The sequence below is a fragment of the Bactrocera latifrons genome, unplaced genomic scaffold, assembly GCF_001853355.1.
Source record: "Bactrocera latifrons isolate USDA-ARS-PBARC rearing strain unplaced genomic scaffold, ASM185335v1 scaffold_56, whole genome shotgun sequence".
Classification (NCBI taxonomy): Eukaryota; Metazoa; Arthropoda; class Insecta; order Diptera; family Tephritidae; genus Bactrocera; species Bactrocera latifrons.
This window is the reverse complement of record NW_017537223.1, coordinates 298126-325910: the sequence shown is the minus strand read 5'-3', so window position 1 is coordinate 325910 and position 27785 is coordinate 298126. Positions and strand designations below refer to the sequence as shown.

General features: G+C 36.2%; 3 protein-coding genes across 3 annotated transcripts in view; 2 read left to right on the top strand and 1 right to left on the bottom strand.

Annotated features, from left to right (window-relative positions):
• The first annotated feature begins 99 nt into the window (after positions 1-99).
• Positions 100-978, top strand: LOC108974486 (LDLR chaperone boca). The gene is made up of 2 exons (XM_018942345.1): positions 100-360; positions 434-978. Exons 1-2 carry the CDS (start codon positions 211-213, stop codon positions 845-847), a joined length of 564 nt encoding a protein of 187 aa, XP_018797890.1. The 5' UTR covers positions 100-210; the 3' UTR covers positions 848-978.
• An 86-nt stretch (positions 979-1064) lies between these two features.
• LOC108974485 (ribulose-phosphate 3-epimerase) lies at positions 1065-2331 on the top strand. Its single transcript, XM_018942344.1, has 4 exons — positions 1065-1356; positions 1421-1606; positions 1680-1871; positions 2071-2331. The coding sequence occupies exons 1-4, from the start codon at positions 1171-1173 to the stop codon at positions 2194-2196; spliced, it is 690 nt and encodes a 229-aa protein (XP_018797889.1). The 5' UTR covers positions 1065-1170; the 3' UTR covers positions 2197-2331.
• Positions 2332-5839: 3508 nt separating this feature from the next.
• Positions 5840-27785, bottom strand: part of LOC108974473 — a 49514-nt gene continuing 27568 nt past the window's right edge. The window contains exons 2-13 of the mRNA XM_018942328.1: positions 16221-16340; positions 15645-16032; positions 12734-14621; positions 11995-12164; positions 11534-11863; positions 10981-11479; positions 10415-10741; positions 10165-10348; positions 9937-10096; positions 9731-9854; positions 8389-8534; positions 5840-8319 (exon numbers count right to left, since the gene is read on the bottom strand). Coding sequence (XP_018797873.1) covers positions 7984-8319; positions 8389-8534; positions 9731-9854; positions 9937-10096; positions 10165-10348; positions 10415-10741; positions 10981-11479; positions 11534-11863; positions 11995-12164; positions 12734-14621; positions 15645-16032; positions 16221-16324 — 4656 coding nt within the window. The 5' untranslated portion in view covers positions 16325-16340 and the 3' untranslated portion in view covers positions 5840-7983. The remainder of the gene's footprint in view (positions 8320-8388; positions 8535-9730; positions 9855-9936; positions 10097-10164; positions 10349-10414; positions 10742-10980; positions 11480-11533; positions 11864-11994; positions 12165-12733; positions 14622-15644; positions 16033-16220; positions 16341-27785) is intronic.

Sequence of the window (27785 nt, the reverse complement as noted above, 5' to 3'; positions counted from 1 at the left end):
ATATCAATATTAAACCTATTATAATATATGGGTTGTACTCAAAATTATAATATTGTGTACATGACAATTGTGAATTATTATTTTGATATTAGCGAGTGGGATTGTTCATACATATGGGCATGGTACAACTCTACCGTGCATATGGGTATTGTTTTGTTTACGTGTGGCTTGTGAACATTTGAGTAAAATTAATATTAAATTTTGTAAACTATGCGGCTTTTGCTTTTAATCGCTTTAGTGGCGTTAGTTCCTAGAACTTTAACAAAAAAGGCTGAAGATGACAAAAAACCTGAGTGGGCAAAAAAAGACATTCGTGATTTTACAGATGCTGACATGGAACGACTGCTGGACCAATGGGAGGTTAGCGAAATTTTTGTATTTTAATTGTTTTATTAAAGAAATATTAATATAACTTTGCTTGAAAATGTTTTAGGAAGATGAAGAGCCATTAGAACCCGATGAGTTGCCTGAACACTTGCGTCCTCAGCCAAAAATAGACTTATCAAATCTCGATAGTAAAAATCCAGAAGATTTGTTAAAAGCTTCTAAAAAAGGGCGTACACTTATGACATTCGTTTCTGTGGATGGAGATCCAACACGGGAAGAAGCTGACACAATTACTAAGTTGTGGCAGACAAGTCTTTGGAACAATCATATACAAGCTGAACGATATATGGTGGATGATAATAGAGCTATATTTCTTTTTAAGGACGGTTCTCAAGCTTGGGATGCTAAAGATTTTTTAATAAAACAAACGCGTTGCAAAGGAGTCACAATTGAAAATAAGGAATATTCCGGTGAATGGAGCACCAGCAATGACTCTACAAAAGAGAAAGAAGAACTATAAAATTGGATTTCTCACTTTCTTTAGAGATTATCTTATTAAAGAAAAAACTTTTAGATTCTCAAAATATGTTTAAGCTGAAATGAAAGTTTATATTATTTAAATTAATAAAAATGCATTTGATATTCTTCAAATTGGTTTTTATGTATATTTTTATAGGTTCGTTTTCCAACTCTTGATAAACTCTATTGTGAACCGGTCTTTAAATCAATTGCACGTTTTGATGACAGTTTCGACCCTTAAATTTGACCGATCCATATCTTATTTCTTCTACTGATTCAAAATCATTCCGTTTAGAAAATATATATACATTAATAGTTATTAAAATGCCTGTTCAAGCGAAAATAGGTCCATCAATATTGAATGCTGATTTAGCTGACTTGGCTAACGAATCGCAAAAACTGCTAGATAATGGTGCAGATTATCTCCATCTTGATGTAATGGATGGTCACTTTGTACCAAATCTTACTTTTGGTCACTCGCTAGTCAAGTGCTTAAGGAATAAAATTAAGGTATATCCAACTTCTTTATTAAAGATACTTTCTTTTTATACGTGTATGTAATTCTTATAAATAGAAAGATTTTTTCGAAACTCATATGATGGTGTCCCGCCCCCAGCAATGGATTGAACCTATGGCTGATGCCGGTGTAAATCTTTATACATTCCATATAGAACCAGTTATGGAAGAAGTTGCAAATGTTTGCCGAAAAGTACGTGAGTCAGGAATGAAAGTAGGATTAGCTCTGAAGCCAGGCACTGAGGTACGTTATTCGCCATGTATATTTTTTCAACAAAGTATATGAACAACTTGTTTTTTGTATGTTAAATATGAAGGTTCAAGTAGTTGAACGATACGTTGATATGGCCGATGTTGTTCTAGTTATGACTGTTGAACCGGGATTTGGAGGACAATCTTTTATGGCAAATATGATGCCAAAAGTGGAACGGCTACGTAATCATTACCCTAATCTAGACATAGAGGTGGACGGGGGAGTTGGTCCAAATACAATAGAAACTTGTGCGAAAGTAAGTTTTATATCATTCACTCACTTACAAGCATAACTGTTTAAATCGATGAAAGGATTCCAAAAGTTAAAAAAGAAAACATAAATCGTAGTTGGATTTCAGTCATTAGTTCAAAATCATGCATCCTCAAAATCGAGCAAAGCAATTATACCTTGTCCAAGTTTAAAACCAAAAAAACTTTAAACAAAAATCTTTTTAGGCTGGCGCGAATATGATTGTGTCTGGAACAGCTGTTATACAAGCTCCTAATCAGCGGGATGTTATAAACTTGCTCAGAAACACGGTTCAAAAATACACAAGCGATGCATGCACACATGTACACTAATAATGTGACGGGTTGCTCTCAAATATTTGGGAAATTAATTGTGACATCTGTCTCATAAATGTGAGACGCGCTTGCGGAACAATGTACATATGTTATTTTTACAAATATACTATTAATATGGCTTGTTGTTTTTCACATATTCGGGTTATAAATAGTAACAGGTGCGTCATAAATTTAAGGCGCCCTTGGGAATTAATGGGTGGTAATTTTTTACACATACTGCTTTTTTTTAAAGAATTTTATAGAAAAAAATTTAAAATTAAATAATGATTTCCAGCAAAAAGAAAATTGTCTTTCATTAAAAACACAATATTTATTTGTGCCATTTATTTATTTGTATTAACATTTATGTGTGTATATATTCAGTTTTATTCCTTTATTTCATATATGGTATATGTATAGGTATGTACGTATTATATCTATATACATAGATACACATATTATTATTTTCTTTGCATTAAAGTATGCGTTAATTTGGGTTTTGTGTTCTCTTATCACTTGCATTGTCATGTATCTATTTTTTCGCTCTGAACTTTGTTATAGCTATTCATATTTCATTATTAATGCAAGCAGGTGTACCAACAGCGGTTTAATCATTGAATTTGTATAAATTTTTATGTAGAATATGCACATACATACGCATTTTTAAAGTCACTCAAGCACTGTTTCTAATAAAGAATATATTGCAAAGCATTTCTTATTTTATATTATTGTCATCACTTGTGTTAAAATAAAATTGCGATTAATGAAATTCTTTTCTGATTCTATGTCGCTACCTCTAAGAACATGCATATTACAAATCGAACAGACAAATAAAAATATTACTTCTGAAGCTCATGTGGAATTTTTGGTCGCTTTAATGCGAAAACTCGCAACAAAAAATAAAAAAGTTAAGGCAATCAGTTCAGATTTACCATAGAACATAGGTATACATATGTATATATACATATTTTTTGTATAGTTTTGGAATTGTTGCATAACTGATAATGATTAATAATTTTGACTTCTTTTTACATCCGATTTTTGGTATTTGTGCATTTTTAACAAGTGCGATTGGTTGAGAAACAAATACAATAATTTTTAGTCAATATAGTTGAACTTCTTATAAAAATAATATGATTTGTAGTGCTTATTTTAGTTGCAAACTTGTGGAATAGTAATTGTAAACGTTCTGATATTCAAATATTGTACATACTATATATCGTTATATGCACGTAGGTTCTGCATAGATATGTATGCATGTGCGATTTTAACATAAGTTTGCACGAATGGGTAAGTAAGAGAAAAGAAATGCTTAACTAAGGGATTTCAGACTAAAATTAAATAAAATTGTTGTGTATAAGTACATATGTATGTATGTATGCATTGGCTGTGCTTCAACATACAATTTTGCGTTTTGAAGTGTATATATGTAAGCATATTATTTCCACTGTTGTCTAAACTACCAATGTATATAATACTATAAGATTTATAGTTTCACCTTTATTTCGACTTCGTCTCGTATGTCGTATGTATGCAAAGTATAAAAGTAAAGCAGTTTTTGACTTTATCAGAATGATCACATTAAGTTGTTTTCTTTTTGCATTCACTACTTGTATGTTTGCTTCATATTTTAGTCTAATACAATATTTTATATTCATATGTATATTCATTTATGATATTCATGTATGTATATATAAGTATATGTATATTATATCTATAGCTATAACAATACATGTACGTTTTTGTACATATATATATATATATATATGTGTCTTTGTTTATAATGGATGATTGTACATAACATGTTTTATTGTCGTATTTGTTTTTTTTTTGTATATTTTTTATTTTATTTAATCTCTGAAATATGCATGGTAAGCTTTTGCTGCACGCATTTCTTCTTTTCGCATTATTTTGCTCCGCAAATGCGTTCAAATAGTATTGTCTACAATTTCTAACATATAAACATGTACTTTTGGTATATTATACTTTAGTTACAATTTTATTCTTCTTCGCTAAGGGTGTAAATATTCATACATAGTACTTGCGCTAATTGGAGTATTAGTTGTGTGTGTGATAGCAAATAGTATATATGCAGGTAAATTTACCGCCCTTGTAGGTAAATATGAATGTATATATGTATGTGTCTGACTTCTACTTTTATTGGTTATATGCTGCGTATATTATTCATATACTCACACTTACGGACATATATAGTATGTATATATTCAGCATGGGTTTTAATCACAAACAAACAATCTATTTTATTTTTGTTATTGTTATTTGAATTAAATCGTATTAAATTTGCCTCACACATCAAATCATTTCAAAATAGTAAATATTCTCATTCTTTTTATATTGCTGCTTCCGTAGATTTTGCATGTGTTATAGATTATACTAAATATATTATGTATGTATGCTTTATACATAATATGTATGTATATATTTAGCTGTGTATATATAAATTCAAGTATACAACACTTCGTTCGAAATTATAAAGCTGTGTGAATGTGCGTATGTGTGCACTGCCTTTTTACATTTGTACATACCCTTTTATATACATACATATAATAAACGGAAAAGCCACTTAATTAAAATTTTCCTGATTTCTCGTTCCCAAACTTACACAGGCTTATTTAAGTAAAAGTAAAAGTTAAAGTTCTTTCATCAAGTTTGGGCTATCAATTATAAATTAGACATCAAGTGTACTGACCATTCTTACAAGTTTACTGAGCTTGAAAGCAGTACACCATGTCGTATAAGCAACACAAAAGCCATAAGGCACTTGTATGAATGCTCAGGTCATCTGATGTATACTTCAACTGCGTTGAACTCGTTTTAGGACAAAAACTGAAATGTCAGGGAGTGCTAAAAAAGAATTAATTTCAAAATGCTATAGCTGTTTCTTGGAAAATGCATTTACTACAATATTTTATATTCATACTAGGGGACTCGGCCACGCGTTGCTGTGGTATACATTTTATACTATTATTTATATGATAAGCTCTTCAGCACAGTGAAAGTTTTATATTTTTTTATTATAAGAATCCCAGGGATTGTAGTTTAGATCTAATTTTGAATATGTTCATAGAAAAAAATTTAAGTGGAAATATTAACGAATTTAAGGCTGCTTTCCCAATGTCTGGTTGCCAGCCTTTCTGTCCATTTAAGAGAGATATTGTCCATTTAATAGAGCGTTCACTGTATTTTTTAATTATGTATTGTTTTTACTACTACTACTATCTTCTAAGTTGGTTCGAATTGCACACAGTGTGCTAAATTTTACTAAAATCGGTTCAGTAGTTTAGGCGTCCATGGCGGACAAACAACGTGACACGTGATTTTTATATATAGTATAAAGATGCTCCTTCTAAAACATATAGTTGTATGCATATGTAGAGTGCATGTACAAATGTATAATGGCATTGGTGCGTAAAAGAATGTGGTTGAGTGAGGTAAAAATCAGCTTTGGTTATTACTTATAGACTGTGGTTGCAGCTTCACATGATACTATGTATTCCTTTTACGTAATTACATTAACATCTAATTGTAAATAGTATATGTATGTATGGCTAAATTAGCTTTTATATATATCGTGTATATGTATGTATATATAGACAGCATGTATATATTTAATTAATTTCATATTGTTAAAGCTGAAACCCATGCATATATTTCTTTTAGTTTCTCGTTTTATTTCATTATTTTACTAAATAGAAGCTTACAACAACACGCCGCACTAATATTTGTGTGTCCCAATAAGTTTCTGCTTGTTTTATTGTCTTTTAATTGAAAATAATAGGTATTTAAAACCATATGTTTATTTTAAACTAAAATAATTTGTAAATATTTTCGAGGGAAAAAAATTAAAAAGCGATTCGTAATTCAAATAATCTAAATTGTTCTCTCAGCATTAGTTAGATATTCGCTTAAAAATTTAGTTCTTTACAGTGCTGTTGTTTCGCAAAAATCAATTTTCAATTGTTTCTCGCATTTCAAAATTAAAAATAATTAATTTTAAATTTTAAATTTTTTTAGACCTCAGCCATGCATGTGCGTCTGCACGTAAATTATTTGTTAATGTATAAATCTATTTAAAATCATCACTATACCTTATTATATAATACAACACATTCTACAAATTACAAATTTATTGTCTTCGGTACATTGTCTTTATTTGCTGCATTCCATTTCACCCCGTTCGGTTTTGAACTTTATTTTATTGTCTCAATTTTTATTAACATACATAGTTCACACATTTAATAGGCATATTCATTCAGATAACACAACGCGTAAGTATGTATGTTCGTTATAGGTATACATACATATGATTGTGTGGATGTGCGTAGAGTATGAATGCATGTGGTATATGTAACTTTTCCACTCTTTAGCTTATTTCATTATTGTAGTTATTTATTTTGGAACATTTGCTCACACAACAATATTACAGTCATTGACTACATACCGCACTACTACATACGTATAATATTTGTATCTATGCACTTGCTGCGTCTTAAATTTACTAATTTTCTTTATGTGTTTGTATGTATTTTCTTTCATAATTTGTGTGGTTTACTTTTGCAAGGATAATAGCTTTACTGCACATTTTATACGTGTACACATATAAAAATTAACTATATATTTCCGTTTGCTTATAAAAAATATTGTTTTTTTTTTTTGTTTTTTATCATAACCATATTTGTATGTACATATGCATATGTGTAGGTATTTATGCAAATGAGCTCTCTGTGTACATTTGCTAATTAATAGACGTGTAACAATTTCATGTTTTACATATATGTATGTATGTAACATATAAATGTGTGTGTATAAATATTTAATACATATATGTAGATATATGTATGTGGGTGTGAGTGTATACTTGAGTTGAGTGGATATATTTTAATTAGAATAATTTTTATGATTTACTTCCGTTTTGAGTCGCCGCACTGGCACATACATACAACCATACATGTCAAATGTTAGCATTGATAACAGAAGTAGATATGTGTATATACATATGTATATGTATATTTGAAAATAAATCATAATCGTCAATTGCAACTTTGCTGTCGCAGAGGAAGTACGCACTTTGCCCGTTACTTTACTACGAGTACAAAACCTCAAAGTTATGTCAAGAATAAATAGCTAATTGTTAAAAATATGATATAAAACTATGTACACATGATGTACAAATATAAAATACTTTCTGTATTTTGTTGCATATAGCATGTTTGTGTGTAGGTATGTATGTGCTGGTATTTGGTTGACACTCACGGATTTTGTCACATTTTCTATGGTTCCCTTCAAGGAAACGCTGTGAACTTTGTATCCAATTGACATTTAAATTCGGAAATTGACTTCTTCGGTTATAATATGTGTGTGCATGGTTATCCCATCAAAAGTGTGCCCTCTAATACTAATGTATTACAAAAACCTTGTAGTACTTGTATAAGCATAGCTGTTATACACTCTTTGCCTAAATTTAATTTTTTTATGTAAACATATTCCATTTTTCAAATGGCAATATGCCACAAGGATATGAATATATTTGTTGTTTGTTAAATACAAACGAGTCGCAACTAAACTGTATTGTCTAACACTTTGTAGAAATGTTTCTCTATACCTAATTTACATATAGTATCTATGTATATGTGTATTATTGTCTATCAAAATTCAATGTACTTATTTTCGTACATTTCGACTGCCTTCTCTCTCTCTATGGTTTATTGAACACCTCACTTACAATATAATGGCTTTCTTGTGCTGGTTTCTTTAAGTTTTTTACTTTTAATGTGAATGTTTAATCTAGGTCTTCTTATAATTGTCGTAGTAATCAATGTCCATTGGACTGCGATTCTGATTGTGATATGGTTTTTTGTTGCGTACGGGTCCAGTTGCTATGTTCGAGAGAATATCTGGTCCGCCTGGATGTGCATCATATTTGGACAACCTCTCTTCATTTTCAGGTTTTGAATATTTAGCCATTTGCTCCTGTATCCATGGTACATACTTGATTACATTCGCATATACGCCTGGCAATTTCGGATGTGCACACATTATGCCCCACGATACGATGCCACCCACAAACCAACGATCCTTTTCTCCTGGATAGGGACACAAGAGAGGACCTCCGGAATCACCCTGTTAATATTAAATCAATTGATATTTATTTCGGTATATTTTTATTGTTTTGTAGTTTTGTAAGCATACCTGGCACGCATCCTTGCCTCCTTCCTCGTAGCCGGCGCATATCATTCCATCGGACACTGTCAGATTATCAAGCCAAACATCGCATTGCTGACGGCCAATAATCGGGACTTGCACTTCATTCACAATTGGTTCATATGTGGATTTTGCTGAAATACGTATATTTATAAGTTAAGTTTTATAAATTGACGTAGACTCTGTCTTGCCGATGGTTTGGTTTTTTTAGAACTTGCTTTAAGTGAATAAAAGCTACAACAGCTTTCACAGTGATGATCTATTATTTCTTCATACTTTTGAACGAGATGAGGAAGCCAGAAATGCTTTATATGCGTGCAGGTAGATGCTCGACATAACCTAGGAGCTCTCTCCCTCTCACATGCACATGTGCTACACAGCTATAGTTAGACCAATTCAGCTGTACGGTGCAGTAGTCTGATGGACGGGCGTACGGTAATTCACCTACCAGCAGTTAATGGAAAGGGTTTAGAACAACTCTAAAAGCGGCTCTTGAACTGGCACTAAATTTCCCACCTAGTAATATCGGCTAAACAACTACTGGCTGCAGGAGAATTTATACAGAGAACCTTCGGGCATAGCTCAGTGGGTAATGGTGGTTGGGCAAACATTGATTACATGACCCCAATTTTCAACTGGGCAAGAAGAAGTAAACATAGACAGCCTAGCAGCAAACAAGGCAGTAAACTCATATCGAATAGTGGAAAATCAGCATCGAAATCAAAGGGCTACGAAATAGTGGACGAGATTTCCAAGAATGGTGAAAATGGCTAACATCAGAAAACATTGGGAAACCCATACATTGTCTATACCACGACCCCGATAAAAATGTGGTAAAGAGAATCAAAACCCGATGGAACGAGCTACCAAGGTGCAAAACTGCAAAAGTCATGTGCAAAACGGTAGATCGGCAGTACACAGCATTCCTTTTGGCACTCGTCAGGAGAGAGTGTAGGAGCATGAAGGGAATACTACCTGGTCACAGTCTGGTGGCATCACACGCCCCAAGATGGGGCTGACAGATCGAGAAGACTGCAGGAAATGCCTAAAGCAGGGCACCAGGGAAACAATGGAGCATATCTTGTGCACTTCTCCTGCATTAGCTGTAAGCATCTAGGGTCCTCACGGTATGATGCACTGGAGGGGGTATCGATAGTGAGGCCGCAGAGTTTATTAAAATTTGCGACAAGCACGGTTATCCTAAACGATAACTACTCCTTTTGCACTTAGCAAATGAACTCCATCAGGTGAAGACAACACGGCAAAGCCATACAAATATTACATTAAATTTAAATCGTATAGCTAAAATACTAATGAATCATTATCTTACGATCTTTATTGTCCCGCTTTCCCCAACCGATCACTGTACACATTTGATCCGGTTTCAGTTTAATTCCGGGTGGCGGCAGACAAACAGGCAATAAGTGCTCATGGAATGCAACTCTAGTGGCCAGCTGAAAGCATAGAGCATAAGTATTTATATTAATATGGCTTTGAACTATTTTTCGGTCGTTAATTAGCATGTGATTAGCTTACTTGAAATAGTGCTATGTCATTGTCATGTGTGATTACGGAATTGTAATGCGGATGTGGTATAACTGTTTTGACTTTAACCTTTTGCCCCGTGTATGTATAGGAGTTTCGGCGCGTTACACCAAGCTGTATGGTCCAATCTTCAAGGTCAATGACGGTATGACTGAAATTAGTTACATACATGTATGAATATGGTATGTGCATGATGCCACATGCCTAAAAATCACTTACTTTCCTATGCAATGCGACGCTGTGAGTACCCATTGATCGGAAATTAGAACTCCCGCGCAGTAGAATATTTTTTCAGGTCCTCCTAAAATTGCGGCCAAAAATGGCCAAGTGCCTGGGTTGGCCTGTGATCCTCCAATGATGCGGCGAGATGGCTTGTGGCGTCCCCGTTTAACTTTTCCGCACTCTAAAATATAAATAACATTTCAAAATTGCAATGAAAAATCTATTTTTGACTGTTTTTGAAATTTACCGTAATTAGTACAAGTTAATTCAGCAACTGGATAATCCTCGTCGGGTGAACAACTTGAGAATTCCTGCATCAAATTTGAATGTTTTTTCGCATACATATTCCAAATATCGGTCGATACATTTATGGATGCCATAAGCGATCGGTGTGTTTTGAGTGTTACCACACTCGTGGCGTTAACGGCACTATAACCCAACATAGAGCATACAGCTGAAGGGGATACTGCGCGATCCCAGTTTTTAACACAAGCTGGCGTCCACATTTGTGTGCTTATGCGATAGAATTCCAACATGCCTTTCCCTAAATCGCCATTACGATCGCTTAGACGAACTGTTAAGAAGAGCAAATGTATTTCATCTTGGTAATTTTACTATACTCTACTAAGCACGTAGTGAAGCTTGGAGCTAACGGGTAGATAAAGGGAATAACACCATAAAGACCACCTCGTTGGTAGCCGTGTTTTCGTAAATAAAGGAGGTTAATTAAGTATGAAGTCTTTTGTTTCCCTACTCGCCCCATTGTCTGATGCCCACTATATACTTAACCTTGTAGATACTATGTTTACTTACTGCAATTTCGTTCATCTTGCCCATAAGGACAGTCGATAACGCCGTCACATACGTGATTTATACCTATGCAACGATCATCGCCACAATAGATCTCATCCTTTTGGCACCGTTCGCATTTGGCCTCATCTGTTTGGTCGTTACAATCCAAATGACCATCGCATACGTAATCTTTGGGCAAGCAACGATTTTGATCACACTGAAAACCATCGCATTTGGGGTTCGTCGATGCTATCATCACCTCACGCACTTGGTCGAGTCCTACACAGTCTTCGGGGTTTTCGAAATCTTTAAAGAGCTTACAATTCAAATATTCAGGTAAACTGAGGCCGAACACATCAAAGAAGAAACCACAACGTCGCATAGTTTCGGTGCACAAGGTTTTACAAGGTGGCACAGTTGCTCCGGTCGAACCGCACTTCGGTACAAATAGGGTACAGAGGAACAGTGAGACTAATTCGTAGCATCGCACATCCACTAGTGCATCGTAGGCATCTAGATCCTGTAGGTAATCATTAAGTAAAAGTAGATGAAAATATGTAACAGAAGGTATTACCACTTGAGTTTCCAGTTGCCCGAAATGCCCAATGTAATTGGGGAACACGGTGTAGTTGTAGGGGATTTGTGGACCTTGGCAAAACTTCACTATGATAGGTAAACAAGTACCGGGTGCAGGGTTCTTTCCATAAATCGATGTATCCTCCACATGGACTGTGTTTATAATCGTTTTATTGACAAATTTTATGGTTGGATAGGCATTGAAATATGCCGCCAAGCCACCAGCAATCACCAATAAAGCGAATGCGTTTACTAATACTTGCCAGAGACGAAACTTCAGTCGACCATTGGTGATATAAGGATTGGAGCTTTTGCGACGATGAATAATCTGCTAAAGTAAACAAAAATTTAGGAAACAAACGGAGCTCTAGATTATTCAATTTTCTTGAAACTTTGCAGCCAAAACTAAATAGAATCGTATGAAGTAGTGAGTGTTATAAAATTCAGTTAAATCTTTACCTGATGCTGTAGTGACATCGTGTTGGGGGTTCCATTTTGGAATCGTACAATTGTTTGTAGACTAGCCGGAGTGGACACGCATTTGGTAAGTGGCGACATAGGAACCGATTGTTCCATCTCTTCGATGGTTTCATTTTGCAGTTTTTGTTTGTAAACAATTGGCGCCGGGACTGGAAAAGAAACGAAAATTAACTACATTGTTGATGATGGTGTACATAAAATGCCACATTATTATAATATTATTATTAATTATTAATTTGTATCAGTAATTAGTCGAATGTAGCTTTTCTCGATTTTTGCAAAATCCTAATGAAAATTAATGCATTTTTTTTTTTGTTGATTTCTCCATTTCGGGAAACGAACCACGTGTTTTCTTAGTACCGATTTCAATTAAATTCAAAATTTGGTTTTGACTTCAGTAAATAAGTAATTTTATAAAGGGTCCGCTTTATGAATCTTAATTTTTGAACAGCTGAAAACAGTTACTGGCTTTTTGAGTGTAAAATTCGATCAATATATGTGTCAGAGTAACAAGGTTTTACACCGGAACTGGTTCAAATTCATTAAGTAAGTGGATACTACTTTGAATTATAGGTGTCCCTTGCGCTTTCTCTAATTCATATCTGGAAAATTAGTCTTTTCATTAGACCCTTTATTCAACTTGCTCATATCTCAGGATACAATCTTAATTTGGTTCTGTTCAATGGTGTTTTATGTTCTATCAAAATGGTTTACTTACCGCCGCACAACCTTTTTACAGAGAGCGAGGGTAATAAAGGAGCTTCCATTTGCTTTGTATTGTAACTTGGACTGGAAGTTTGACTGAAACTATCACTGGAAATATTTGAATCCTGACGGCAGCTGTATTTGTTACGTGGAGGTGGTAGCACAGGATTTCCAATTCCACTAGATGTTAGCGCAGCAAATCGTGATCCATTTAAATTAAAACCATCCACTAAATCCGGATTCCGAACACTCATACCCATACCCATACCCATACCCGCACCCGCACCCGCACCCGCACCGCTCTTATTGATGCGTGATGCATTCTGAAGTAACGGTACATCCATAAGATTTTTTGAGTTATAACCAGGACTGGAAGTGACGGAAAAACTGTCACTGGACAAATTGGAGTCCTGCCGTTGATGTAGTTTTGGGTAAACGATAGGGGGAGGTTTATTTTTACCAAGCTTGTTCCGAACGCTTAGTGCTGTCGGTGGTTTCGATGCGGCCGGTGTGGCTTCAATTTGCGTGCCATTATTGATGTTATGATCGAAACTAATTTGACCGCGCGTTGGCGGTATCGGCGGTACTGGACGTTTTGACTGTTGATAAACATTGGCTGCGTTGTGTGTAAGCGGTGAAATGGCATTATTCGATGTAGTGGCCGAACCTGACAGCAGAGAACCCGTAGAAGTACCCGAACCAGCAGACACCGTAGAGGAGGTGGACGTGGAAGCCGACACCGTGGAGACAGCGTTACTACTGCCCACGCTACCACTGCCGCTGCCACAACCGCTGCTATGTAGAGACTGCTGTGAACTATTTTTACTGCAGGGTGGCGGAATCTTTGCTACATCTGGATACTGTTTTCGTGTTGGAACTATAGGGGGTTTTTGCTGCACCAATCCATTGTTCATCTGGGTATTCGCATTTGGAGAGTGCCGACTAGGGGGCACATTGTTATTGCCAACCAAAATATTACAACCCACATGACTGCGAGTTTCATTATTATTTAAGTTATTGTAATCGTTTATAGCATCGTTAAGCAATGTTCGTTCCATTTTAGAGTAATCTTTGGATATAGAGGACTCGCTCGTCTTCTCTGTTGGACAACTATCGATTGAAGATTGTGTATCAACAGATGAGAAACGGCTGCGGAAGTCCGCACTAGTCGAAGAGGAGGCAAAACGTTCACTATGACCTGAACCGTAGCCAGAAGAGATGGTGATGGTAGAGTCAGCCGTACTGCTGGACGAGCGATTTGCACGTTTTGCAGCGTTGCTCAAGTCCCCAGTAAAAGCTACCAATGTCTTTGCTGTGAATGCAGCATTTAGTAACTTTCCACCTCCCGTACCTTCGGACGCACCCTTGGTGACCTTGACAGGTGTCGATGTCAACGACTCATCAAATACAGAATTTTCCAAACTCATCCGATCATCATCTGAAATACCGCCGGCATCCAGGCCTGAATCCACGTATAGTGGACGTGTAGCCAGGTCAACAAGCATGGATTGACTTTGTATTTGTGTCGGTTCTACGCCTACGTTTCCGCCACCAACGCCCGTGTTGTAATAAACCGTATTACTCTGTTGCTGATGTAGCCGATGGCCGGGTGAAAGGGTTTGGGTTTGCGGTGGATAAACAAAAGCGGTGCCAGCACTGATGTGTTGTTTATCTTTGGTTGGTGTTTGACTTGCGGACGTGGGCGTAGGCGAATCAATTGCTGCGTTCCAAGCGTAATTGCCACGAAATGTTCGCTTCGGGACGGGTGGAGGTGGTGTATCCGGTACAATACTTGTGTGGGCTGCTGTGTTGGGCAAGTTCATAGGTTGGTTTTTGGTGGCACCATTGGCACTGTTGGTCACCGTATTGTATGTGAAAACTTTTTTCTCTTTGCCATTCACCTGAAATCAAACGAATAAAAAGATGGACAATGATGCGTGAATGAAGAATTGCATTTCACATACAGATCAATATGTTTACTTATGTATGTATGTATGTATGTATGTATGTATGTGTGTATGTTGAAATGGAGATTTGTGTTAGCGCACGCATTTGAAAATCTGATGGTGTGCATAGCTTTATTATGTATGTAAGTATAGTAGCATTCCGTTTATTTGTATGTATTGGAGCTCAGCGTGTACCTGAAGGTGATTAATGACTTTGGAATCATTGTTGATTTGAGTTCAGGCCATTAAGTATCCTTATTAAACAAATGTTTACTTAGACCTGCATTGAGCGGAATATGTGCGAACAAAAGTAACGAAAAAATTCGAAAGTCAAAGTTTTTATCTCGATGCTTGGTATTAAATTAGGATCACGGTAAATATTTTCGTTTTTTCTGTATTAAATTAAATTAAAAATCATGTGGGCGATAAGTCGCGTTGATGACACTCAAAACAGAGATGTGGATTCTAAACTAACTTAATCCCAGGAACTATTTGAGAGACGATTCAACAAGTTGCAGGCCAATTCCTCACACTCATTAGAAGGTAAGATATGGGTTTTGCTATGATCACTAAAAGAAAAATACACACACTTGAGGCAAGTGCTCAGAATGACAAACCCCTTAAAAGAAGGATTATCCAACTAATACTAGTTATCACTCGGTGGAACGTAAATTGAAAAATGTTGTATACTTTTGCTATAAAGTTCGTAGGCGCTGCTCAAGTGTTTACCAGGAATAATGCTGGGTGCGTCGGTTACGTGCGGCAAACGTGCTTTGAAGTCATATATGTACATATATGTGACTGTGTGTGTATAGCAGCAGTTGCAGAGTATTCAAAAGCGTTATTGTAGTTTTTCGCATTATCATCAACTGGGTGATCGGCATAGTTTGTTCGTGTGTAGGTGTGTGCGTGAGTGCGTGTTGGTGCGTGCGTGGAATGGCTTCTCTGCAATTGGCCAGTTGCATTCATTGTACTTACAAGGCTTGAAAGCGGCAATGATGACATCGATTGCATGTCCTGCATCGCCAATTGACCAGCTTTATTATGATTATAATTGTATTGCGGCAACTCGGGAATGGCAACGGTCAGCGTTGGGAGCGCGCCACCATTTGCGGTCATCGCATTTAATTGTCTTGTCTGCATTTGCATTTGTGTATGTGTTTTTAATGACTGTTGTTGCTGTTGCTGCTGCAACGGCGACGTGTGCTTCTCCTCTAGCATTGGATAGTAGTGCGACGAGTGCCGACGCACAACCACATTGACAGTGGTCGGCAACAATGCCACCGAGCTGCATTGTTCCTGCTCTTTATCATAAAAGTCCAAGAGGGAGTTGTGCGGCAGTGCCAAGCTGGAGGCCCGTTCCGATCTATGCATGGCATTACATTCAGGCGCGTCACAAATGTTGGTTAATGATTGTAATTTTGTTATTATTGACAATAAATGAGCGTAATTAGTGCGAGTTGATGCGAAAAATCTCAACGTTAGACAGTTGTACAATATTGCTTTGGTAATGAAAAATTATTTGGCATAAATGCGCATTTTGGGTTAACTTACCGTGAACGGTTTCGCTCTACAACGCCGCCAAAATGATTCTCATTGACGCTCAAATGCTTCTGATTAATTGAGAGTGTAGCGCTCATGTTTTTGCAAATCGTCATCAATAATGTTTAAAATCTAAAAGAAAAATATCAAGCTATATAAAAGATGATATGAACTTGTCTTGTACTGCATATTTGTTAACAATTAAATACGATACGAAAAGGACTTCTAGTACCAGAATGCGGAGGATGGCGTCATGTGTAGAAGTTCACGTATGTGAGGAAAGTTCTCCGATTGCCATTCGCTTGGGAGTGGCCAGAAACGGTTCTTTTACATATGCCTCAAGCCACTCACGGGTTCCGGTTGTAGACCAAGTATGCTCTGGATAGCCAAAGAACATCCGTTTGAAGGCAAGCTAAAGTGAGAAGGCGACACATCCCTTCACAGAGTTGTGTGCTGGGTTTGGGACAAGCTGCGTAAAATACGCACCCAATGAAAAATAACAATCAATACTAATACGGCTGTTTAAGCTGATGTTGAACAATACCAAAAGCTCAGTCAGGACCAGGAAGAACCTCTCCGAGCCGTTCGATACCAAATGAGGTTTTAGACAAGGCGACTCCCTAACGTGCGACTTCTTTAATCTGCTACTGGCAAAAATAATTCGATCTTAAGAACTTAATTGAGCAGTTACAATCTTCTATAAGGTTGTACAGCTGCTTTCGTATTCCGATGATATTGATATCAATCCCCTTAACACCCGCGCTGTTAGTTCTGCTTTCTCCAGAGTGGACAAGGAAGCAAAGAAAATAGATCTAGTAATGAACGAGAGCAAGACGAAATATCTTTTTTCATCAAGCAAACAGTCGTCGCACTCGCGACTTGGCTCTCACGTCACTGTTGACAGTCATAACTTTGAAGTCGTAGGTAATTTAGTATTAACAGCAACAACAATGTCAACCTCGAAGTCCCACACAGAATAACTCTTCACAACAGGTGCTACTTTGGACTGAGGAGGCAATTGAGAAGTAAAGTCCTCTCTCGACGTATAAAATCAAAAATCAAACTCTATAAGTCACTGATTATTCCCGTCTTGCTATATGGTGCAGAGACATGGACGATGACAACACTTGATGAGTTAACGTAACGAGCTTTCGAGAGAAAAGTTCTGTGAAAGATGTATGGTCCTTTGCGCGTTGGCCACGGCGAATATCGCATTCGATTGAACGTTGAGCTGTATGAGATGTAAGGGGAAGCAGAGGAAGAGGAAGACTTCCACTCCATGGGAAAGACCAGGCGGAGAAAAGAAAAAACGACTGGGACGCTGCTGTGTCTACACCCGTAAAGAAGAAGAAGAAGAAGAAGTGCACAGGTAAAATCAGGATTTGTCTGTACCTTCTGATAAAATTTGACCAAAACTGGCACAACATAACAACATTTTTAAAGATATTTTTCATCACCTCCCAAACAGGCCACTGAGAAAATACATACATATCATCGCGAGAGCCAATTCTGGCGAAAACGGTAGCTGAACAATTACACTCGTTTCGTGATTGGCCCCAAAGGTCAATCACAATCATGATATAATAAGGCGGCGCATTATCGTTTTGAAATATCTATGAATATAAAGCCGTTACAAAATTCGATGCCATTATGTATGAAAGTTGATTTCGTTTGCATGGCCACCACGTACACGCTTGCAGAAGTCCAGACGTTGAACCCAATTTTCGACGGTTTTCAAGCCTAAATCGGCCGATATAGCTGCAATCGATACTCGTACATCACTGGCTGTTTGGCCTCACAGACTTGACGTAGCCTCACAGGAAACAATCTCACGACCGAAGCGGCCAATTGACTGGGCCATTTCGTGAGATAACACATTCACCAAACTTAGTTTACAATAAATCGGTTGTGACATTCGCTGTGTGCCGGTCTTGATCATCACGGAAGAAGTACGTCCGATCGACGCCGTCGGCCCATAAATCGCCCGAAATTGTAATTTTTTCAGGATACAATGGTGACTCATGGAGTACGTGTGGATTGCTGCCAATAACGTATATTTTGCTTTTTGACGAAGCCATTTAGCCGGAATTGAGCCTCATCGCTGAAGATGATTTCTCGATGAAAATCCGGATCATTTTCAAGTGGTTGCTCAACTCAATTCACGCACATACGACGATTCTGGTAGTAAAGCGGCCTTAGTTCTTGCGTCAATTTGATCTTGATAGAATGCATGCAATATCATTTCGCTAACTACATACATTCATGACAAATACAAAATGATTTTTTATGTTTGCTTGTTGGGAGTATAATAGTTACATGAACAGTGAAGGACGGACAACAATATTATATTTAAACTTTTTATATATTTCAAAAATGTTAAATAAGATAAGAAAAATCTTACTATTGCAACAAATTATACAGTCCACATACATTAGATAAGATAGAGGCACTTGTGCATTTGAAAGGCATCCCAAATAATACAACATAAACAATGCGATAACACACACAAATATACATATAATTAAAAACAACCCCATGTGGTTGTAGTCCATACACATATTTTTAATAAGAAAAGTAAAACTTCAAAACTAATATATAATAAAATTAGAATGAAATATTTTTCAGCTTGAACAAGGTCTTTGCTTTCCCCCAACCAGTGGTAGGGATCTAAAGAATCTTATTTAAGTCTTAACGTTTGATAATACAAGTCAAGCAGTTCGAGTCTACAAGTCAAACAGTTGAAATAACACGTCAAAAAAGGTCTTGCATGATGTCCACGATTGCGGTGCGGATTGGTTTAAAACAAAAATTTCGAAAAGAATATTAATCTGAAGGAAAGCCGCTTTCGCGCTATGGAAGCTTTTTTATTTATTTTTTTTTTAATTTGACAAAATGGCGGCGATTTGAACAAAAAGTATGGATTTTTTCTCTTTTTTCAAAAAAAAAAAGCTTCCATAGCGCAATAGCGAACGTCGTTAAAAATGTTCCCTCCAAATTGGAACTAGATATTTTCAAAACTCTTCCTTTAGAGTAGAAACGGATTTGAAAACCACCATTAAAAAAAAAACCGCGTTTAAAGGTTGGATTTGTAGTGTTTATCCACTCGCTTCTGTAGCGACCATAATAATTTGAATTTCGATTTAAAAATTTATGTTTATTACAGTGTGTACTATCCGATAATGCAACAAAAAAAAAAAAAATCGATTTTCGAAAATTTCACACTGAAACGATCCCTTAAATTAATTATATTATTAAATTGGATTTTAAATGCAGAAAACTCTTGAAAACATCTCCAACATGTATTTTAAATCAATTTTCCCCAAAACTCAACGAATACTCTGAAGTGTTATTATCGCAATAAAGCGTAATAAATTATTCCAAGAAAAGAAAAATCGGCGAATAGTTTTAATATTTTGAAAAGGCAAAAATGTATAAATAAATAAGCAAGAGAATATATGTATTTGTATGTGTAAGTATATTTAATGCCATGGGGGTGTGTGTGTGTGAATATAAGCGAGTAAATTTCAAAATAATGGTAAGCATTTAACGATAAATAACACTATTACGAAGCCTAGAGAATGCAAATAAACAACAGTTAGAGCTTAAATGGGTGAGGTGTGACCACTGTTGCATGACATTAAATGGTCACAGTGGCAAGTGTTAAAATGTGCGACTACCTATGTATATGTATATTGTTGAGTGTGGGAAACGGGGAACAAGTGGATGGATATATTGAACCCCATAGAGAAATTAACTGGTTTCAAATGTACCAAGTGGCGTCTAACAATTTTATGCTTTTGTTGGTTATACTATATATCAGCACTCATTCGAATACTGTTAACGACGCATGTTGTTCGATTGGGAAATAATACTTCATACTAATTATTAAATTCATTAATTTGCGGGCATGATACTAGAAGGTTGTGACTATTTCGGTGTAAAGTTCGATAAAGTCAAAACTGGAAGTCACATTTCAAGTGGTGCAAGTAATATCACTTTCGAACCAGTTCGCCTCACTTGTTAAAGCGTGGAATATAAGCATCAGTACAATATTTCCTTGACTTTCAGAATTCCGGAAATTCTATGCACACCAATACATACGTGAACACAAGTTTCTATGTACTCACAATGCCGCTTCAATCAATACGCAGTGGTGGGAATGTGTTGGGCCTAGGACAACACGATGGCACATAACAATAGATAAATTTATTGAATCCGTGAAATTAGRGGGCAAAACGACAATGACAGCCGTGCCAACCAGCAACAACAAATTATATATTCACAATATCACTTTGGCCACGTTGTCTGAAGGTCCATCTGCAGCGTGGCATTCTTGGTGGCACACCAAATGCTCATGCGTGTTTGCCTATGCATGAGTGAGCGTGTGTGTCGATTGTGGCTATAAAATAGGTAGTATTTGCGCTTTCTGCGCACTAATGGATTTGATAAGCACACGAGAAGTTCATGAATTACATAACATACCATACATRTAAGGAATACGCCATTGCCACAATTTGTTCTGAAATGAGTGCGTGTATATTTACTTTTGCAGGGGTRTGTATGTTTTCCTCTGTGCGCAGGCAATAATGTTAAAAAAATTGTGTGGTAATGTTTGATATAATTAATAATTTTATTTCTAAATCCCATGCCCAATAATTATCGTAAAATCATAGGTTTAGAAACACAATTCGTTCACCGGTTCTGCTCTCACTCCATAATTTTGCTCCACCTAGGTTAAAAGACAATAAAAATGTATACATATTTAGTGAAGAGCTGGAAGAAGAGCGGGTTCTCATTTATCTGAGTATATCAATTCATTTGGACCCAATTAAGGCGAAGCTATGAAGCAATGCAATTGCTCATACGCCCCGTCACCACTTATACAAGCATATTTTCTTCGCGCTGATTGCTATATGTTTGAACTAGTATAAATATGTATGTTGGTAATAAAAACCTTAAAAAGTATTAAGAAACGTAAAATATGACGGATAGGTTCCCATACGGATCTGCTCAAGCAAATAGACTGGTTTAGGGAAATTTCCAAACTCAAACACCACTTGACCAATCGAAATTAAGCTCAACCAAGTCTTTAAACATCTAATCAAACCTTCTGATTTTTATACAGCCTATTTGTCAAATAAGGTTTAACTTTAATATGAAATAATATATTTATTATTCAATAGCGTCTCATATCCTACCCTAACTCCCATATTCCGAATATCTGCCTATCTTGTCTGAGACTTTTACATCAAACGTTCAGGTTAATACATATCTACGTAAACCCTTAAAATTTTGTAAAGTAAGCCTTTACTCAAATGGTGAAGTACGATACACGTATATATGCGATATACAAATACTAAAAATATGATTGCCACAACAAATACAACACACAAATGGCTTTAGCCAAAAGGCAAGTATAATGATTTCCTGACAAAAGTTGTGCAATTACTTGCTGTGGTCATCAGGAATTTTTTTAATATTGCCCATATTGCTAATATTGCAAACACACCTCCTGTAGAGAAGTATAGAGAAAGAGGAGGAAGAAACTGCAGACGGCTATGTGGGGCATACAGAGAGCAAGATATTTGAGAAAAAATCGAATAATAATGTTAAAAAAAATCCAAAAAACAAATTAAAAAGCAAAAAAGAACTAAATTATAAAAAATACCTACATTAATCTCGCATGTTGAGTTTACAACAAACAACCTTATTTATATAATTTAATTGCATTCGCAAGTTGCCGTTGAAGCGACACAAATAAAAATTTGTTCTTCGTTGTTCTGTGCGAACTGCTGCGGCGTAGAAAACGGTTATGCCTTGAAAAATTTGCTGCTCCAACTCCAACTCTGGCGAAATTGTGGACATAGCAATTCAAAGGACAGGACAACAGTTGAATGTCAACTTCAGTGGAAACAAGTTTCACGGGCTTACGTATTTGCATATGTGTGTATGTGTGTGTAAGAAAACTTAGTGTCACATTAAAAAATAATAAATTGTAAGAGTTATCAAAAGTCGCTGAAACACTATATTCAACCAGAAAATGTATGTACAGTGCACGAGTACCTGTGTACTTGAGAGTCACCCAGTATGCGAATGTGAGTATCTCTAGATGGGACGGACTTGGTATACTTTGATAGACTATAAAAAAATACACTAAATAGATTCTTCACACTCTAACTACGTCAAAATTTATTATGTCCGTCCCTCAACTTTTTTGGCTTCTTTCAAGTATGCTTCACACTCAATTGACTTTTGTAATCTTTTGAAAAAAAAGGTCCGCATAACTTGAAATATACATATTACATAGACATTTTCATGTAACGCATCTGTATTTTCTCAGCTTCATTTTACACCTATCGACAAGAGCCTATGTTAACACAAAGCGACTGGAAAAACTCTTACAGATTCCGTTCATATCACTGCTGAGCAATATCTAATAGTAATATCGTTTGAGAACACACGCAAACTGGTTCCCATTCGACGCCTAAATATAGCACAACCGAACTACATTTTTAGTTGGCGAATGTAAGCTTTAAGCAGCGTTGCTCTGCTGCACTTCACTTGTGTTTATTTGAATGAAGCTAATGTGACAGGGCAGACAAGTGAGAGAGGAGGGTGCTGGGTGAGCCCAGCTTTGTGCTCTGCAGTGTAAGTGTCGTCGCAGCGTAGCAGAAATGTTGCCAATTGAAAGCGGCAGCTCAAACATGACAAGAATTTTAAATGAAAGCTTAAGTCCATCCAAAAGTGTCTGCCAAGAATTTTTTACTCATGCGCCCGTATCGCTCTCATAATGCCTACACAAACTTTCTCTCTGGTCGATTTGGTAGTCAGCAATGTTATGTATTTCTGCCAGTTTTTCTATGCTTGCCTATTTTTTGTCTAATGGTTTGTTAAGCAGTGAGCTCATGTCCTTGCATTTATTCATTATCTACGCTTGTTTCTATCATACACGTACATATATATGTTTATATAATATATATATCCTCTCCGCACGGACCTTCCAGTGCTCTATTCATATATTTACTGCTTCTGTATGTATGTATAGTATGTAGAGGCTGTCGGAACTTTTTCAACACGAGGACACATTTTATACTATTTGTCCTTTTTTCACAGACTACATACAGACATTCCTCATATAATTCGGGCAATTTGTTTGTCAAACAAAATTTAGTTGATGATATTCAATTGAAAATGCAAATCAAATTAGAAATAAAATACATACATACACATCTACAAGTGTATGAGTGAATGTTTAGGCTGCTTCGTCGGGTCAATTTCACAGCATCTACTCGATAATATATAAGAAATGCATTCGCAGATGGTTGAGTGAAGATTGGGAAGCAATCAAAACCCTCTGAGGTCTAGTGGATTTTAATCGAAAATTAAAATTTACCTATATACTTACATATATAAATATGCATAATATATGCTTATTACATTAGTAGTACAAGGTGATATGAAAGAAAAGGACGCTGTTGGACGACACACACACCAGTAGATACTTAGATACTATGTTATGTATAGAAGAGTGAATATTTGAAACTCTTTTTATTCACCTACTTCTTGGTCCTGTAATCCACACCGAGTAACTTTGCGTCATTCACACACATTATATTTAATTATATTGTACGTTGGCGTCTTGGCTGCAGACCCTACCCTAAATAAGTACATACGTACAGGCTTTGTCCGGAAAGTAATAATGAACTGAGTTGATTTAAAAAAGTTTACTGAAAAAATCGTTAAAATTCTTTAAAAACTTTAGAGCCTTGAAGGCGTCACGGAAATCATTATCCAGAATAGTCTTGAGAACCAAGGTGCATGCTGCTTAGATACTCTCTGTCGTCTCAATCGGCCTTTTCAGGCAAGGAAACAAAGAAAGTCCAAGGAGCCACGTCTGGGCTATACGGGGGCTGCGGAAGCGTTGAAATGTCGGCCTTGGTTAGGTAGCTGTTCACAAGAAAGGCGGTCTGATACGGGTCGTTGCTGTGGTGCCATTTCTAATCGGATGCGATGTCTTGTGGACCCCGATTAGCCCTTCGTTTAAGTCCCTTGAGGACTTCAACGTAAAACTTGGCGTGTATGGTTTGTTCAGGGGAAACAAATTCATGCATTTGATGTCAAAAAAGACAATAAGCATCGTTTTCACTTCGGATTTGCGGAACTTCTTGTTAAAGCAACATCTAGGTAAGCCTGCTTGAACATATCAAATGTTTCTGTCGCAGATTTACCGAGAATTTAATCGCGTACCTCTGCTCTAACGAACGCTGCATTTTCGACTTGCACTACTCACAGAAACACGTCGGGCGAAAATGTTTGTCCAGACTCTCCAGCAGCTTGGAGTCCTCAGATCAGCCGCTCGTTCGTTAGCTGGCAACGCCCTCCACCGCATACAGTCAGTGCGCGCACGCTCCGAAGTACAGTCGCGGCGGAAGAAAATTAGTCCTATTACTTTTTAGACAAAAACTGTAGACCTACGCAAAGTATAAGTAAAAGTTTCGAAAGGTTATTAAACTACATTTGTTTGTTACAATCCAAACGCACTCGACAACAGAAACAATTTCAAATTGTTATTTATATAAATAATCAGGATGGTGAGACGAGTTTAAAACCGAGTGTTTGTCTTTCCTTGCAAGCGATAATTAGAGTTTCATCCAAAGGTAGACGGACGGAATAAGATCCTTATCTACAAAATGCCATTAAGAAAAACATATAAAAAGCTAAAAGTAAGCTCTAAATTAATGTAAAAAAGTTTGGAAAAAAATGGGCGTGGTCCGCCTTCCAATAGGCTTAATAAGGGCATCTCACAAATCCCTTAAATTATTTAAACCATAATGTCTGAGAAAACGTCCCTCTAGCACTTCTTCACGTGCGATGAAAATGGGTTAAGTCCGACGATAACCGCGCCAACACCGCGCATAACGGTTACTACTAAAACTACGATAAATCAATAAATAAATTCGTCACAAACATTAAATTTTACAACCGAGATGGAATGGAAGGGCTTCATATGAGTCGGTATCAAAATTAACCAAAAGACGTGGCTTCGCCCAACTTTTAGTAGAATTATATATAGTACAAACTAGTGAACTGATTTTGACGAAATCGAACAAGAATCACGCCTACTTTCCACATATGTATAAAAATTGTTTATGCGATATAACTTTCAAAATATAAATCAAGTACCAATGAAGTTATGGGAATTAAACTTTGAGTAAAGAATGTCAATGTTATCTTACAACCGAAATAGTCGAAAACGGACTACTGATTTTCAAGTCCCCATATACTATACATGTCTATAGCTATTTTTTTTACCGAAAATATTGGTAAAACTCTGAGGTACTGGTACTGATATTAAGATAGTGTTCCTAAAGTACGTTTCTTTAATTTTTATGGGCGTTATCGCTTTTAGGACTGGTCGAATAGACAGCCTTTATTCTGTGCATTTTCAGATTTTAAGGTATATGTTCACACAAATAAATTTCATTGAAAAATATAAGGAATTTAAAACGGCTTTCTCAATGTCTGGTTATCAGCCTTTCTTTCCAGTTAATATAGTTGTCCGTTTAATAGATTGTAGTTCATAAACATCAACATATAGTGGGATCAATAAACTAATAGTTTAGCTCGAAAATACAGCTGAAACTGTGGCAGATTCATCTACAAGCAAACAATCGCATTTTGAACCATATAGTATGTACTATAAATATATACAAGTATGTACATAGGAACATTACACGTTTTTATTCAAAATGCAACAAATAATTCAATAATGAAATCGCATTATTTCTATGAAATTACTCATAAATGCAAGGTTCATGCTCCATTCACGCGTATTTCAGCACAGAAACATTTCTGTTTTTGTATTCGTATTTTTGTGTAGACTACCCAAGACCTAATACAATTTCAACATCTATTGTGTATATATATGTGCGTAAATATTCGGGTATACTCAAACATGAAAAAAATTTATCAAAAATAACGTCACACCCACGCCATTGTCCACCGCCGGAGCCAATACACAACACAATCGAGGTAAACAGATTGGAACAAAACAAAGCATTTTCTGCTGCTCCAGGCAATGAGCCAGCCTCTTTTGTAGAATCGTAACTTAAAAACACGCATACATACGGTAGCACTGGTAACACTCTCTCAACACTCAAAAGTACTTTAAAATATCGATAGAATTATATTTATTGGCCAAGTGGATACAAAAGTTTTAATCCTGCTTAATAACATTGAATCTATAAAAAAAAGTTGCCGGCTTATACAGTACATGCATGCCAATAAAAATTAAGCTCATGTTTTCATTTAATTTTGTTTAATGTCAGCTTCATTACTAATACCGCAGCTCCGCTCATGAATTTTACCGCACGTAATTGCGCGCAGATGTTTGCCGGATGTGTAGGTGTTTGCTGGATAAAAAATCATGACCAATCTTATTTTCTTGATGGCTACTTTCATAGTTGCATACTCGAGCGTTATTTCTTTACAATAAAAAATAAAATAAAGTCAGACATCAATGTTTGCCATGAAAACGTTTGATATCATCAGGTTGCCTGGCGATGAGAAAAGTAAATCGCATTAATTCATTAAAAGAAAAATAATTACCAATATCTGTCTATGGCTATTGGAAAATGAATAGAAATTTATTAAATTCAATAAGAGTTAAAGGGATTGCCGGAGAAAGGCGCTAGCAATAAATGATAACAAATAACTTTCCTCTTAATCTAGTGAACCACTTTCTTGCTAAGCATACGATTGACTTCCCTTTGTGTCAAACTACCTTCATTCTTTAACTGAATCAGTTCTCGCACTCACCTTCAAGCTAATGATGAAATTGTAATCAATCTTTACTGGCAATACTAAAGAAATTAATAATTATTATGATTGCAATGTAGCTTAAAAGGAAATATTCTGATTGTGTAGTAATTTTTATGAGGAAGAAGTACGACACCATAAACAGTGTGGCATTAATTACTATGATTAATATTTATTAAATAAATTAAGAGCTGTTCAGTGTTGAATATTTCTAAGGAATGCAATGCAACTTTTCCTGTCAACACAAAATTCTCCAATCTGCTCGCATTCCCAGTTTATTGCTTGGAATTTCTAAGATTGACGAGTATGAGAAGATTCTCTAAAGAATGTATAAAGTTCAAAGTAATGGGCAGTCTTATATTCCTCTGAACAAGACTACAGCTGTTTCTCAGCGGTATTGCTACACTAGGGTGTGAGAATACCTCTTTGTGGCAACTGAATAGGAATTTCACTTATCAACAAAATATTTTTCCAGAAATACCAAAGTTCTTAAATAACCATTATGCCATTTCAGAAATCTTTCATCTCTTCTGGATTATTCTCAAATTGTGTTTTCAAAATTGCGTAGTCATAGACTACGACTTAAGCGCTTTGAGGAGCTCAAACTCAACATATGGCTTGCATATGAGTGATGGTTCCTAAGCTTCCGCAGGGCTTAGCGTTCACCAACTTCTAATGATCACCCCTGTAAATACTCGTATGTATATACGAATGTCTGCGCGCTTAGGCGTACTCGCATTTGTTGTATATATTTACGTA